The sequence below is a fragment of the Columba livia genome, chromosome 15 (assembly GCF_036013475.1).
Source record: "Columba livia isolate bColLiv1 breed racing homer chromosome 15, bColLiv1.pat.W.v2, whole genome shotgun sequence".
Taxonomy (NCBI): domain Eukaryota; kingdom Metazoa; phylum Chordata; class Aves; order Columbiformes; family Columbidae; genus Columba; species Columba livia.
In genome coordinates, this window is record NC_088616.1 from 9,192,376 (window position 1) to 9,208,914 (window position 16,539).

At 47.8% G+C, this 16,539-nt stretch overlaps 1 protein-coding gene across 1 annotated transcript; it reads left to right on the top strand.

The window, feature by feature from the left end:
- Window positions 1-1,023: 1,023 nt before the first annotated feature.
- ATP6V0C (ATPase H+ transporting V0 subunit c) lies at window positions 1,024-12,567 on the top strand. Its single transcript, XM_065030560.1, has 3 exons — window positions 1,024-1,407; window positions 10,404-10,587; window positions 11,729-12,567. Exons 1-3 carry the CDS (start codon window positions 1,332-1,334, stop codon window positions 11,931-11,933), a joined length of 465 nt encoding a protein of 154 aa, XP_064886632.1. The 5' UTR covers window positions 1,024-1,331; the 3' UTR covers window positions 11,934-12,567.
- The last annotated feature ends 3,972 nt before the right edge of the window (window positions 12,568-16,539 follow it).

The following is a 16,539-nucleotide window of genomic DNA, read 5'->3' on the forward strand; positions in this document are numbered from 1 at the left end:
GGCTGGAGCAGTATCCCTCTGGGATGTTTTGGGAGGAGGTTAGCTCAGAGGGGGCTGCCTGCACCCTGCCTGCAGCAGGGGGTGGGTGGCAGTGCCCATGGGGGGGTGACACCATAGCTCAAACCCAGACCCCCATTCCCCTCCAGCCCCAGGGGAAAAGGATGGGTGGGGGTTCTGGCTGCCACCTCACCAGGCAAGAGGAGACATGATGGGAGCAGACTGGGGGGAACAGGCAACACCAGCAGGATGCTGCTGGGACCAGACCCTGGTAGGAGGTGGAGTGCAGGGGGTAGAAACCCGCAGAGGCGACCTGAAACCATCAAGGCCCCATGGGCATAGCTGGTCCCTTGTGGGGACCCCACAGCAGGTCATCAGAGCACAGGGGACAGGGCCCTGGGGTGCGTGGGACACAACATGTAGACAGGGAACAGGGGATGTGGCACTCAGGACACGGCACATGGCATGGGCCATGGGGGACATGGCACCAGGGACACAGCAGATGGGCAAAGGGACACACCACGGAGCACGTACCACGGGGGACACGGCACGTGGGAGAGGAGGCACACCATGAGGAATATGGCACCGGGGACACGGCAGAAGGGACACGGCACAGCGAGGATGGCACACGACACCGGCGATGCCGCGGGACACGGACCCGCGGACCCGTCCCTGTCCCTGCGCCCCCGGCCCGGGCAGGACCCGCCCACGCGGCGGCCCCGGACACGCCCCTTATGCTAATGAGCGCTGAATCACGCTCAGCGGGACGGGGCCGCCGGGCAGGACTGAACCATCCTCGCGGAGGGGAGGGGAGAGCGAGCTGAAAGAAGCAGAACAGGGGGCCGACGTGGCCAAGCGCCCCACTCGGGACGCGGAAGGAAGAGAGGGCTCAGCTCGCCGTCGCGGACGATACCCGTCGTGGGAGCGGGGAATCGTGCGCGGGGGGAAGGGGCGGTGGACGGGAAACCCCCAGTCGCGTGCGCGTGGTGGCGGCCGAAGGCGGAGCAGGCGGGGGCGGTGGGCGCGGATCACGTGACGGGCGCGCCGCCGCCATTTTGTCCTGCTGAGGCAGTATTTAGGGCGCAGCGCTCGGGCCGCCGCGCACTCCCGCCGGGACGGAGCTCCGCGCAGCCGCTGCTCCCCTCCCTCCCGCTGCCCGCAACCGGCCTCCGCCCCGTCTCCCTCCTCCCGCCTGCGCCCTCCTCGCCTCCGCCATTTTGTAGCCGAGCGCTGCCCGCGGAGGACCGGCGCCGCGGCGGAGCCTCCCGCCTCCCCCCCGCCCTTTCGCGCTCCCGCTCCCAGCGGCGCCTCGCCCCGGCCCGGCCCGCGCAGCCATGTCCTCCGGCTCCAGCCCCGAGTACGCCTCCTTTTTCGCCGTGATGGGCGCCTCGGCTGCCATGGTCTTCAGCGGTGAGCACCCGCCCGGGGGGTGGGGCGGCGGGGCCTGGGGGTGCGGGGCACGGTCTGGCTCAGCGCCGGGGGAGAGGGGCAGCCTCGGCGGGGCGGGATCCCCGGTGATGGGCCCGGTGCCCGGCTGGATGGGGCGTCCTTCTGGCCTGGCCGCTGGGGCGGCCCCCGGAATGGACCCCCTCCCCTCCCCCAGCTCCATCCGGGCTACCGGCGGCGCGGCGGAGGGGGTCTGCGCGGGTGACGTCACCGCGGAGCGTGCCGGCGGAGCCCCCGCGCCACGTGACTGCGGCGGCGCTGCCGTCCCGCGGGGGGGCCCGATCCCGGCCCGCCGCAGGGACCCCTTCCCGCCTCCGGGCTGACCTGCCGGTGCTGGCGGAGATTGTCAGCTAGAAACCCGGTGTCGCCGGAGGCCCTGCTCCCGGCTCCGCAAACGTGCGCTGCGGGGGGCTCTGCTGCCGGGCTCCCTCCGGGCTTTCCCTGGGGCTCTGGCTGTTTCTGCGGTGGGTCTGCCCCCGTTTTCTGTAGGAGTCGGGCTCTGCTGGCCCTCCGGGGCTTGGTGCAGCGCTTGTCCTGCTGTACATAGGACGGAGCTGATTTTTAAAGCATTCATCGGGTGATGCAAGACCAATTTCTAATGGAATTGAAACGTAAATATGCAAACATTTTAGGACTGAGGTTGGCTCTTCTGATGTTAATGACATTAAAAGGGACTGATGGGTATCTGACCTTGCCATTAAGATGGGGGATGCATGAAATACCCAGAAGGGAAGCTCCTGTCTCTGGCTGTTCATCTGCAGCTTTAGCCTCTGAGATTCAGTGCGGAATAAACCGGGTCGCTCTGCGGTATGGCCCTCCCTATTGAACAGGGTTTATGTAGAGCCCCATAAATGCTGTTTTGCACTAGAAAGACCATCATATGATACCTTGTCTCTCTCTTGGAGCCTGAGGAAACCTTCTGCAGAAAGAGGTGGCTGTTCCTGATGGAGCATTTAGTGTTTCCTCATATATAAGTGTGCAGACATGCCATACTGTTTGGGATATAACATGGGGAAGGCTTCTGCTGTTTTTTTTCCGAATGCAAATGTTACAGTAACTAGGAATACAAGAACTAGGGATCAGTCTGCTTTTCTCTGCTGAAGGCTTAACCAGTGTCTTTCACACATGTGAGCCTACTGACTTGTATTCATCTCCCACCTAATTTGGCTTCAAGTTGAGAAATCCCAATATGAAATACTGAATTGACTGTAGCTTGAATTTTGTGTGGTCGTTCATGTGATTGGGGTCTCATTATGTTAAAGTAGTCTCTGAGATGGTAGCTAGAGGTCTGCAAGGCAAATTTGTGGAAGCTGGTCTTGATCAGTGTAGTAGATTAAATTGTGTAAATAGCTCAGCAGACAGTGGATTAAAAGCAGTGAGAGGAAGGTGTCTAGCTGTGCTGGTGTTGGCACCATTGATTGATTTCACACTGGCCATGTTCATGGCGTTAAACTTTGCAAAAAAAAAACCAAAAAGGCAGGCCTGAAGGGCTGTTTAGTTTTATTCAGTTTGTACCCAGTGGTGGGATGCAGATGTCCTGTCCTGCCTCCTCGGAGCTGCAACATCATACTCACACTTGACAGGTAAGGATTCTCCTGAAAATGGTATGGCTGGGATGCTATAGAAGCCAATCTTGGCACTACTCGCCTACCTGCCTCTTGGCTAATGAAGATAATGGAGGAATAAACTAAGACTGAGATACTTGTTAGAGAAAATCAGCAGATCACTGCCTTTTGCAAAATAGCAGTGATTAAGATCCTCAATACTGAGTGTTCTTCCCAAGGAAGGAGTCACTGGATTAATCTTGTAAAATTGAATGTGGAAGCAAAAGAACATGGTTACATGGCCTTTTAGATGCTGGTTTGTGATGTGCAAGCCTGCTTCAGTGTAAACATCAGTGAGGGATGTGAAACTGAGCTGGCATTTTAATAGCAATTCAAAGCATTGCTTGGCGTGGCTAAACTAGAAGTGAAGCCTTTCCTAGAAGCTGTGGGTTTGTTAGCATGTACTGTGGGATTGCAAGTTAAAGGAGAAGGAAGGTTTGAGTTGGGTAATTTTAAGTGAGTACTTAAGCTGTATTGATGAAGGTTTGGTAACTACCATGTTGTTGCTGGTATGTGACTGATCCTTGTTGCAGATTCTGTGTCAGATAGTCCTAATGCCATAAGGTCTGAGCCATTAAGTTAGACTCTTGCCAGGGCCTAAGTGCATCTGATGGGTTCAGTCATTGGCACAACAGGTTACAGATAGTGCTGATGCAAATTTATTTCTTAGTTGTGAATGTTACTGAACTGCTTGCTTAGTGAAGCAACTTGTATTTTCAAGGCAGTGTGGCAGAGGTGTCAATACAGGATAAACTAAAACTTGCAGTGTCATGTAGCTTTCCTAATAGGGATGTGACACTACAAGATGTTCCGATGTTAACTGAATGTGTTAAAATAACGACTTTGATTTAGAAGTAAGGAGCTAAGTCTGTCTGGACGAGCAGTGTAAAACTAAAATTGTCCTGGTCAGTGTTAATTAGTGCAGTGATCATGTCTGACTCATTCTGCATCTAAGATCAGATTCCTGTGGAGCTTGTAATTCTGGGACCTGTTTCTAGTAAACATGTTCAAGTTTTACACTGTCCAGGCTAGTTTGATGTGAAAACAAGCGACTTTATGCAGTACTGTTTGATGTTTGAACATTAACTGCTGATGGTAAATAGATAGCAGAACTTGTTCTGGTCAGCTAGTACTGATGGCAGCTAGAAAGACTGAAGCAGTCTGCTGTGACCTTGGCTATCTTTGAGCCGCCTTATTCATTTGCTGCTTACAATGTGTTCTGATAGCTGAAGTTCCTTTATTTCCCATGTGTAAAACATGTGGCTGGCTCAGTGTCAGGTGCTGTTGAGTGATCAAATTATTGCAGCTTTTCCATATGACTTTGTGCCAAAATGGAAAAGCATGGTACTGGGCAAAGCTCTCTAGTTCTGCACTTGGTGATGCTCAGTGTAGAAAAGTGGGATTTCCCAGGTGCACCCCCCTGTGGCCCCCATAATGTGGTGAGAAGTTTTACTTAGACCTGTGCTCTGAACAGGTTTTCAGTGCCTTCAATACTGCTTCACTATCAAGCATCTGGAAAATTGCTAATGAAGAGAGCTCTAGTAGCCAGCAGTGTTAAGGTTAGTCTTGTCTTTGCATTGCTGCTGCAGAGCTAACAAAATAGTACTTTTTATTTCAAACTAGGGCTGCAGATATTGTAGCAGTTGGTGAGCTATTAAGGGACCTCTATGGTGAAATTGCTGGCTCAGAACATGTAGCTTGATGCAGCTGACAGCCCTGTGCAGTCTGATTCTAGAAGGCATCATGGCTGTAAACAACTTAGAGCCTTGAAGGCAAATTCTACCTGTGGTTCCTGAAATGCCATCTCCTGAGGGGTGGGGAGGTGGTAGGGAAGAGACCTGCCTGCTGCTCAGAAAGGAGCTGTTTGCCTCATCCTAAGAGGAGCTCGCAGGCAAAATGAAGTGGCAGAACAGAATGCAGCTCATGGTGGTCTTCTGTTCCAAAGTGTTAGAGTACTTCAAAGGCATTGTGGTGTGGGCAGGAAAACTCAGTGAATCAGATTGTTCGAGCCACCAGACCATCTACAGGAGAGTCTAGCTTAAGCATTCATCCAATGGTAGATAAATTTGTAGACTATTAAGATGTAAGTGTTGTAACAGCAATAAACCAGTCAGGCAGTATTTTTGCAGCTCACTTAAATTAAGGGAAGACATCTCGACAAGGCCATCATATCTGCTCAGTAAATCCTAGTCTTAGGATCATCTGAAACCAGATCAAGCATCAGGATGAACCATTGACTCTACAAAACTTGACTCAAGCAGATAATGCTGCTGCTTGTTCTGTGGCTTCCAGGTGTACATGACGGGGGGGTCCTGTCTCACCCTGAAATCACTGTAGACTACACAGTCTGCAGGTGCATCTGTGCTGATGGGAACATTCAGAGAAGCAGTGAACATGACTGTCAGAGGCTTCAGGACCTCTAATGTCAACTTCCTTTTTCACTTCCTAAAACTAACCTATTCCATCTCTCCAGAGCCTGACTGATCTCAAGCAGTGGCTACAAACTGACCAACTCTCCAGGTTTATTGGGCTGTTGGGTGATGCTTGAAACAATGGTTTTACAGTGGTGTGTGATTCCACCTGCTCACTGTCCTCACTGAACAGTGAGACATGACTTGCTGAACTTGTTTCCCTCAGACTGTGAATCTTGCAAGCACAAGGCTTTGAGTCAGGCTGGTTTGGCCACAGGAGTGTCTGCTGGATGCAGTCAGATGACCTGGGCTTTCCCACGCTGCAGAATGGAGGCAGCTTGGCTGTGGTGCCTGCCAGAGAGTGGTGTGAGCTGCTCTTGGACCAACCAGATGAAAAGGGCTGCTGCTGAAGGATATAACAAACTAGTCTGCCAGTCAGTGCCTGGAGCATGGGGGTGAACCCAATTTATGGAATGGATCATCTTTAAGGTTGCAGGGAAGCTTCTATGATGATAAAGAAATAACAAGTGACTGGACTTTGCTGCTTGCAGAAGAACAAGCCTGTACTCTGTGGTGGTGTCAGCCTTACCATATTTAAACCCCGAAATTGGCTTTGTGTGCTATGTCAGACAATCCAGATTACCAATTGCAGCAGTCCCAGCTGCTTAGACAGTTGACTGGTAACCCCCTTTCTTTGGATTGCTGCTATTGCAGCAGCTTCTTGAGGAGCTGGTAGACTTTCAAGTTCTCAAATTTACTGAACAAAAGTAAATGGCCTGCTGGCTTTGCAGATTGTTTTTAACAATGCCATAAGCTGACAGTGCTAGGCTTGTTTGAAATCCCCATACCCTCTTGTAACATTAGAGCAGAACATGAAGCATATGGTCCCTAATCTTGTAACAGGTGACCTATGAAAGATTTTCAAATTCTACAACTTCCTGTAGGGCAGTGTATCTGTTTACTCCCCAGTTATCACGGGGAGACTAGCTATAGCCAGTCTTCTGTCAGGGTGATCTGAATTTGCATAGGGTCCAGATAGAGTTCCGCTCATGTGGCTGGCTGTTCTGTGAAGATGCAACTGGCCAGAGCAACAGGGTTTTTTCCGAAGCAGCTGTGGAGTATCTGTTACTGTAATCTGAGGTAGATCTGTGTTTGTGTTACATGTGGTGGTGTGGGAGAGACCTTAGAATACCAGTGGGAAGAAGCGCTTTTCTTTGAAAATGCCCAGGCTTCTGGCATGGCAAAGCAATTACTACTTGGGTATCATCTCTAACAGTTCTCCAGCCATTTAAGAACAACCTGCTCCAGGATGAACAGGCATTGAGGTGAATTGATGCCTGCTGTCTGGTTGAGGGGAAGCCTACCTACTGCAGAGGGCAGCCTATTTCATAAAGGGTTAATTATAAAAGGTTCTAGGTGTAAGTACTTATCCTAAATGGTCTTTCAGACTTACTGTGGTGGTAACCCATGGTATTTTAATTGAAAGTCTGACCTGTGTTACTAGCTCTCTTCATAATGCAGGGAAATTTGGCCTGTTAGTGCTCTGGAAACGTGCTTCTCTGTGATGGGGCACAGGAGGAATCACTGACTCTGAATTGACCAAATGCTACTGGAACATGTATGGCTGGTCCTGAATCTCTCTATTCTTGGGCTGAGCATATCTGAATGTATTGCAACTGCTGCAGCTGCATCTATGCAAAGGGTTTCCTGGCTTGAAGGCCTCTCATAATGTGGTCACTCTCCATATGTGTGTCTGTCTGCTGAGCTTTGCAGAACCAGTTCAAGGCTTTTGGTAATGGCCTTTTTCTATATTGAGAGTGTTGCATGAGGTGACTTACAGCTGACTTAGCTGTAAGATTAATGTTCTTGGTGCATGACCTTACTGAGCACTGTAACTACAGCCACAAAAGATTGGTCCTAATACTTGGACTAGCATTTGATCTAAACTGCAGACTGCTTGAGTACTGATGGTATCACAGGCAAAGCACTACTGAAAGTCCTGGCAGTGGCAAGAGTACAACAAGTCTTCAGTCCATACTGAGGCTATTGCCTGTATGGAAAGTTGCGTTCTAGTTCATATTTCATCTTGGAGCTGCACAGCTCTATCACCTCTGCTACCACTTCTGACTGCTGGAAAGTGACAGCTGTGGCAGGGTGCTGGGCAGCATATCCACAGCCCCATGGGACTGCATTTTGCCCACAGGAGCAGTACTGAATCTATTCTGGCTTGTGAGTTCAAGGAGCTACTCTTCAGAAGTATTTAAAAAATAAATTAACCTTTAAAATGCGCTTACTTGGGAGTAAGTGGCATTGAGTGATGCACAAAGCAACTTCTCTGTATTATAACACCATTGAACTTATACATGTCACAGTTAAGGTTCAACAGCTCTGTGTGTGTGTCCTTTAAAGGCAGTTTTGCAGCTTAATTGGTCTGTATGTTGGAGTTAATGGAGCTGTCTCATCTGAAACAAATACATGGAGTCTTGTTGTGTAACAGTGGTACAGCTCTTGGCCCATTTTCACTGTCTTCCACATAGATCTCTTCAAACCCTATTCACTGAGAAGATTTTAGAAAACCCATCTTTCCAATTTGTCAGGGATATTTAAATTGAGTGCATGAAGCATGTGTGCTTCAGATATTAACAGCTGCTAAGAGGTAGGAGTCAAGATGTGCAGGAGGATTGACCTAAATGTCAGCTGAATAGCTGTGCCATCGTATGGCTGTGTCATGGTGGGAAATGGGTATCAACCATCTCTGCCACCTGGACTGTGATATTGGGCTGTTGTCAAAGGTGCAAGGAGAACTTGTCAGGCTAGTGAAGAGCAGTAAGACAAGCTGCCCTGGAAGATATTTGAGATGCAGCTGGAGGGGTCTCCAGTGTACATGTGTTGGTCAGGATGCTGGTAAAGGCTTCACTGGGAGCAGATGTGCAAAGTCTGCAGCTGTGAGTGTGCACCAAAAAAACCCTAATGTGAAAACTAGCTGCCCCAGTGTACATGTAGACTTCATTTGTTAATGTCTCTAGACCAAGTTCAAGGCATTAGCTTCTTGCCTGTTCCCTAGAATTGGGATTTAACAACTGGGAATTGAAGAACTTGCTCTGATCTGCTCCTCCCCAACAGCTTAAGCAGACTGACTTTCTGTAAGTGTGATTACAAAATCAGCTTCTGTAATCCATCGCTGCATTAATTGCAACACCCTTAAAGGGCTTCAGATTTGGAGGAAGTAATGACTGATCTAATTTTAAATAGTGAACTTCCCTCGTGAGCCTTTGTGTTTCTGGAGGGGTTTATAAAAGATTCCAGATGAGAAGTGGTTTTAAATACTATAGCCAGTTTAGAAGTCTAGATAGCCTGAATCTTGATTCCATGTGCTTCTAGTCTTTAGATGATGCTTCACCCAACAGAAAAGGTTCCTAATTCAAGTTAGTGATTTCTTTCTAGATTTCCTAGACCCATAAACAGTACCATCACTGATGTTGCTAGCTAAGCTTGTGCACTAGTTTCCAGGCTCAGCGTACATTTGCAGGTAAAACCTGTGTTCTGCTCTTGCCTTGGGCTTCCTGCTGAGGTGGATTGTAGTTCTGAATTGCACTGAACAGCCCTTTACATCTGGCTTGGTGACAGTCAAGGTTCAAGAGCTTTGCTAGTACAGAACAAGTTATGAGGCTTTCCCCTCAAGTTTTTGTTACTAAAACTGAATGTTCTGACAGTGAGTCTTGGGTTAGTGCAGTGGTGCTATCTCTGTTAATCTGAAGTTTTAGTGCAAAGCCAGGATTACTGCTCAGTTCCTGACTGCTCAAAGATTGGCTTTATGAAAAGGAGACTACCTACCCCTCCACATACCTTGCCTTGCTGCTTCAAGGACTTAGTCCTGGGTGGCTGCTGACCTGCATATCATGTCTTGGGTGATGGTGTGTGTAGCCCTAGAGTACATCAGAGCAAGGCTGGAAAGGAAAGGGATCATCTTAAGTACTTCAGAATCAAAGAGTGAGGTATTCATGGAAGCTTTTGTGAGACTAATATGAAGTTTTCAAGGCAGAAGTTACTTTTTGGGGAAGTGCTTTGAGACTTTCTAGCAGTTCTCAGCTGGAAGTGATAAGCCCATGCTCTGCTTTGAAAACAAAGTGTTATATTCCCATGCTGATCTCTGCATGCTCAAGTGTTTATACTGGTGATCAGCAGACCTTAAGGGTAAGATGGCTGTGGTCTTCAATAACCTGCAGGCCATGTTCTCCTTTGTGGTTCCAGTGGTTGGATTAACAAATGTGAATCCTTCACAGGTGGGGCTGATGACACATGCAGAGTCTTTTTTTCCAAGGAATGAAGTGAGTTTGGTATCTCAGTATATGTCTGATGAAGCTGAAATGATACCTTTAACCCCAGGCAGATAAGTTTTGTGGAGGAAGAGGCCCCATGAAGGTGACTTGTTAAACATTGCATGCATCTGAGAACTCAGCCCAAGTGGCTCAAAGGTCAGTGGCTGTAAAGCCTGGCTTTTCAGCAGGATTACATGCTGCTGTGGTAGTCAGCTGTGCTTTGCTGTTTCCCATCTGCAGTTCAGCAGAGTAGAGCCTTGCAGTGTGGGCTCTGTGAGGGCAAAAACTCTGAAGTAACAAGTTCAAATTTGGACCTTGGGTTTTGGTTCCTGGAAGAGAATGAATGTATGCTGGGGAGTACACCCTGCTGTGAAGGTGTAGAGTGTATGCTGTTATCAGTAGTGTTTGAACAGCAGCTTTGTATTGATCTAGCCTTGGTCTAGGACTCTAGATAGGTTACTTCCTCATCCCTTAGAGGAATATTCTTGACTGACAAACCAAGTAGTCAAATTACTGTTAGTTTTGCACAATTCTTCCTTGTGCTGACTCAGCTATTCTAATCCTGCAGCCTAGTGAAGGAAATGGTATTTGGGGATGTGTCTAATGCTCTTTTTTCCCTCTTCCAGCCTTGGGAGCTGCATATGGAACAGCAAAGAGTGGCACAGGTATTGCGGCCATGTCTGTCATGAGGCCTGAGCTCATCATGAAGTCAATCATCCCTGTTGTCATGGCGGGTATTATAGCTATCTATGGCCTCGTAGTGGCAGTCCTCATTGCCAATGCCCTCTCACCTTCTATCACGCTATTCAAGTAAGTTGCTGCATCTGTCAGATTTTCAAGTTTGTCCTGATGCTGTTTTGATGCTGCTGAATGGGTGGGTTTTGCTCAAGAGCCCTGGAAGGGTTGTCGATGTTAAATGCTCCTAGCCTGGGTTTAGGAGTGTGGACTGGATTTCAGCTGATGCCTCAGTGGCAGTGCTGCCTGACTAGTTTGCTGTATCAGCCAACAGATCAGACATCCCACTGCTAGAGATAATGCAGTGGTTTATGGCTGGAAAGAAGCAGTGTTCAGGTGGTACTGGGACAGGAGGCTAGGCTGGTTTCCTGGTGCCAGATTTTAGACCTGGAATACACAGATCTTTCCAAGACTGTCTTATCAGACTGCCTGAATAGTTCTGTTGCCTGGGAGATGCAAGTGAATAATTAATATTGCTTGCTGCTTTATGTGCTGGTAAATCAATCTTCAAGCTATACAGTTTGAAGCCAGCTATAGTCTGAAACTTAATCTGCCCTTGGCTTTTGATAACAGCTGGAACTGGCTTGATTGGGACCTCTCAGAATAGAACAATGTTTCTGGGGTCTAACAGAGTAGATATCTGTGTCACTGTACAAGCTGTAGCTCTTGAGCTGTATGATTGGCCTAATAAGCCATGAGCTAAGAAGCAGCAGGTACAAATGCTCCTTTGCAGTTATCAGGGGGGCAGAGATGTACTATGGCTGTATAACAAGGTTGCTAAAGGTGGGAGACAAACAGGCTGCACAGCATTGTGGGGCAGGCTTTACTGGAAGTGCTGGCCCACATGGCTGGAGTCAGGTCAGCTCTAGCAGCATACTGGGCCTGCAGCTGACTGAAGTGGCTACTGAGAAGCTGGGTGGCCACATGAACTCACAGGCCAGATAGTTTGGCTTAGTGTATGAGCCCTGCCTGGGTAGCAGCCAAAGATCTTTCATAGCTGCCCTTTTTTGAAAGTATCAGAGCTAGGCATCTCAGGAAGCATCTGCTTTGTGAGACATGGCTGTGCTTGCTTAAACAGCATAGCAACTCTTTCTGCAGGAAGGGGGTTCCCTTTAAATGTTTAAACAACGTTTGAATTAACAAAAGGCTCGCCTGAAGTCAAAGGATTGGGTGTCCTGTTGCTTGCCACTGAAACTCTTTTCTCTCTGTCCTACAGGAGCTTTCTTCAGCTGGGTGCTGGCTTGAGCGTGGGCCTCAGTGGTCTGGCTGCTGGCTTTGCCATCGGCATTGTGGGCGATGCTGGTGTACGGGGAACAGCACAGCAGCCCAGGTTATTTGTGGGCATGATCCTGATTTTGATCTTCGCTGAAGTCTTGGGTCTTTATGGCCTCATTGTTGCCCTTATCCTCTCCACAAAGTAAACATTGCAGTATGATGTAAAGAGATGTAACAAATCCACGTTTAAAAAAAAAAGCTCCAGAATGAAAATGGTCTCTCCAATGTGTACAGTTGTCCCAATTTGGTAGTTGATCTCTTGTAAATGCGCAATGTATGTTAGTGACTTGTCTGTCCTGTGTGTACTTCAATATTAAATTGGATGGGCTGCTCCAAGCCTGCTGCATGGCTTGGGGTGACCTGTGTGCAATTTTCCACCCATTGCTGTTAGTACTTTATGTATAAATATGAACTAGAAATGTAATTTTTTCTCTTCACTGGATGTTTATTTATAAAAGACTTGACATGTTCATACATCTATGGAGCAAGGATTTTCAATTTCCCATGCTATATATATTAATCTTATATATAGGTAGATTACACTGTGGGGTCAATTGTAAGTGCAGAGAATTCCTTGGATGTAACTTTGATTCTAAAGATTGCTGTAGTGTCCTGGTATTGGAGTATGAGAATTTTGTGTTTTATTACAGCAATTGTCCGAAACACTCCTGTGTTTCAGTAGTAACTGCGTATGCTCCGGCATCAGAGTCGTGCACCCAGTGTTGGGTTACAAACTTATACCATGTTTCCGAATAAAACTTCCTCACTACATTGCTGTAATGAGTACTCTGCCTCTGATTTCATGCTTCTGCTGCTACTTTAGGAAGAAGAGGGAGGGGTTCCTTTAGGGGGTGCCAGGTCTTGAAGTGACTTAAGCATGATGCTGTCATCACTGTTAAACCATTCCCTCTTTGTCTTGGGCCAGCTTCTGCCCATCAACAGGAATGCAAGGCTGTTGCAGTGCTGTGCTCACCCTGATGAAGCAGCACATCTTTGATCTGGCATGCAGTGACGCCTTGTAACAGACTGTGCGGTGTGGCCTCAGCAGGTGGGGTGTTGGCGCAAGGGTGTGAATGGCACAGGCTGCAGGGGTGACAGGGAACAGGAGCTGCTGAAGGGCCTCCAGGCGGCTTGTCCTTGTGGTGGATCTGCAGAGACTTGTGTTGGAAAGCTGCACTGGTAGCAGCAATTGTCTCTAAAGCACCTGAACAATGGTCTCATCAACAAAATGGGTTTATTCAAGAATTCATATTTTTAACTTGTAAATTGGGGAGCATTTGGGCTGAGAAGATCTGTTTTGCAGCTGGTAAGCGCTGTAGCAGCTTTTCTCTTCTCCTCTGAGGACTTAGGAGTGTTGCAAAGCAGCACTGGAGCTCATATGGGAAATGTGTTGGACCCTTTCAAATGCAAAGCTTGTTCCAAATTGCCTTTGGGAAGGACATCACCTTAATCTGAGTTGTATAGTTTGGAGAACAGGTCAAGCTTTACTTTGTTCAAGTCAAAATGTTAATATTACACATACATCTAGTACTAGTAGTGCCTTTGTGATCAAACTAAGATGAGGAATCTGGAGTGGTGATACAACCTGGTCTGTCTCCCTGGTTGGAAATGCAGATGTCATGTATATGTATTTCATTCATGTACCTGTGCAGCAAACAAGTCTGGTGGAAGTACCATGAAGACCTATGGCCGGAGTGTGAGGAATTTGCTGTGGCTACATTTGAAGCTTCTCACCTGGCAGGAGCACTTGCCAGACCAAGCCTGGTGGCACCTCATGTACCTGCTGGGGATCTGTTTTCCAAACTGGGGACCATTTGGGAGCCTTTGGCTGTGAGCTAATCATTCTGCTAGTATGAGTTTTCAGACTTTTGTGCAGGTGTAGTTTTAACAGTTGTTGGTCATCAATGATTATTACCAAATTAATGGGCTTATTCTGTTTAGTGAAAAGCTGATTTGTCTGCATTGTCTAAGAAGCTGTCAGCTGCTTGGCTTTGGGGTGAGCTCTGCTCCTGGCTTTGTGTTTCAGAAGGGCTTTTCTTCATGGCGGTCTGAGCAGTGGTGGCTGTATAGAGGTGTAAGCTGATTTAAGGAAAATCTTGAATATCTGTTGAAGCACTGCTTGCGGTAAAGGAGAATTTTCTGAGCTGAATTGGGTTGATCATACTTTTCCTCAGCAAAAGTAGTAGATTCTAAACTTCTGAATGAGACTTTACCCAGGAGTCATAAATATTTATAGAAACTATAGCATAATTCTCTCAGCACTGATTGCAATGAGTGCTTTCCCAGTATTTTGTGTGGAGTCTGGCAGACCTTGTAGCTGGGAGGGGTGAACCACAAATTCAGGCTGGCTGGAAAGCATGTCACATACATTTAGCAGTTCTGGTGAGCGCAATTGTATTTTTAATGTGTAGCAGGACAGGAGAAGGTCCTGGCTGGAGCTGCAAATACGTTTAAGGTCTGGTTTTACCATCTTTAAAGGGAACTTGTTGTGAGCCTTGTTTTTGCCGATTTGCAAGAATATGGGCAAATTGCATTTAAGAGAGTAACTAAATACTGATAGCAGCCCCCACCTCTAAGAGAAACAATTCAAAGGCACTGGTCAATAGGAACTCTAAGATCCTGTTGTACCTTCATGACACCTTGCAGAAGGCATTTTACTAGGCTCAGGGTGGTGATGAATGCTTATGTAACTATATGCAGGCAAAATCCTCTCCATGGCATTTTCATTCATGCAATGGAACATTAAGCCTTTCTCATTAATACCTAAACCCGTGCAAGTCAGGAGAACAGAGAGAAAACAAAAGCTGGGGTTAGCATGTATAGGTGGAGGATTGCACTGAGTACCTGCAAGTATGCCAGGAGTTAAATTATCAGTCCAAACATGCTGCCTCGACTAGGCATTTTCTGACAGTGGTGCTCTAGATACTCATTGATGACTCCTGGCTGAAAACTCGCATTTCAGATCCTTCACTGATGTTATTGCATCAGCAAATTTCTCAAGTGATTCAAGGTATTAAGAAATTACAGATCTTTTGGTCCCTTTCCTTCATTTACTGACAGCAGCACGTTAGATCGGAGTGCAGTCCAGTCCCATCTGGCAGGGACTGACTTGGGTTTGGAATAGGGAAACAGGCAGCCTCAAAGCGTGAAATGACAGACTCATAGAGTGCCTGATTAAAAGAGGTGGCGTCTGCTGGCACGTAAGTAGTCCTCTGTAACGTGGCAGATTGCCTGCCTGGGAGTGTGCGCTGCAGAGTGAGTCAGCCCTGCAGAGGGAAGGCAGCGCTGGCTCTGCAGCAGCAGCACAGGGTAAATGCCCATCAGCAGTCGGTTCAGGCTGGGGGCGGTTTAGGGGTTCTGCCAGATGCTGCCTGCACAGGCAATGCCTCCATACAGCTTGCTGACCGTTCTCATTTTTAACTCTTTCACGCTGGTTTTTCAAAGGCTGCAGATTTTTTATTTTAACTGCTTCAGTTGGAGAAGCATTTTTAAGTAGCAGGATTTTATCTGTGATTTCTCTTGTCTTTCCTTGGGAGGCCTGGCTAACAGAGAAGCGTAGTAACCTGGAAGAGTAAATAAGCTTTAGGGAAATGAAAACCTCATTAAGAGAAACCAATCCCAGAAACTGAGCTGCTATTTTCAGCTACAGGGTAGCCATAGATCTAATGAAAGCAACTCTCAGTAAACCTTGTTTCCTTCACAGTCTAACCATATTGATTTTACAGCTTTTTGCTGTTTCCATCCAGCCTTACTGTACAAACCATCACTGTTCTTCAGGTGATAATTATTTTTGTCTCTGACACACTGGACTTTCCACCTCTGCTCTTAGCTCATCTCTTTCTGCTCTACAGGTATTAACCACCTTTTTGTCTTGACTTAATTAAACACGTGAGTACATCTTCCCACTGCCAACCTTTCTGTTTCAAGAGATTGTGTCCTGAAAAGCTTGTCCATTTTTGTTCCTGTTACTCACTAATGAATGCTGTTCCTTTTCCCTGCAAGCCATGGTTCATTTACCTCCTGAGACAGTCACAGCCTTGCAACTCATATACCTGTGTTTCTGTTGCACTGGTTCCTGTGTCATGGTGCTCAAGCACACAGAAAAAATCCTTCCCAGCCTTACAGCGTGTGAGGTCCAAAGTTCTCCTGGGGCCAAACTGCAGGGTCCCAAGTGCCTCCCACAAGGTATCTGCAGACCATTGACAGCTCTCACCGACCTGTCAGAGTATGAGCTGGGTAGCAGGAGGGCAGGACGAAGTTCCTGGAGAATCAGTGGCTTGTGTTTCCCGCCTTCTTGCTGAGAGGATGAGATGCATGCCCGACAGGCTCAAGCCCAGGCTCTTCTGGATTTACCAAGGGGATGCTGGTGGTTGTTTTAGTCCTGGACCTTTTTTTGGCACTTTGAACTCTCCTGTCCTTGCTATTACATCTGTGCTCTCCTCCTTTGCCTTTGGGAAACAGTGAAGAGGTGACCTGAAGTGGCACAGAGTGATAACGACCACGTACACCTAATGGTTTTGTCTACCCAAGGTAAGCCGAGGACAAATCCTAGGAAATCACATCTGTTCCTGAGAGTGGCAGCGTGTTCTCAGCTGTAGACAGCCCCCCATGGCTCTTACGTGCTTTAGGACAAGTTCTTAAACCTCTTTGTGAATGCACGTGAAAAATTAGGAAGCCAAGGCTGTGTCTCCACAAGCACTTCATCTGGCAGCAGCACAAGCCCGAGCCTCCCTCTGGGCACACAGACCTTCT

Coding starts and splice junctions, on each gene's coding strand:
- ATP6V0C (XM_065030560.1), top strand. CDS start 1,332: ATGTCCTCCGGCTCCAGCCCCGAGTACGCCTCCTTTTTCGCCGTGATG. Junction 1,408..10,403: donor GGCTGCCATGGTCTTCAGCG/GTGAGCACCCGC, acceptor TCCCTCTTCCAG/CCTTGGGAGCTGCATATGGA. Junction 10,588..11,728: donor CCTTCTATCACGCTATTCAA/GTAAGTTGCTGC, acceptor TCTGTCCTACAG/GAGCTTTCTTCAGCTGGGTG.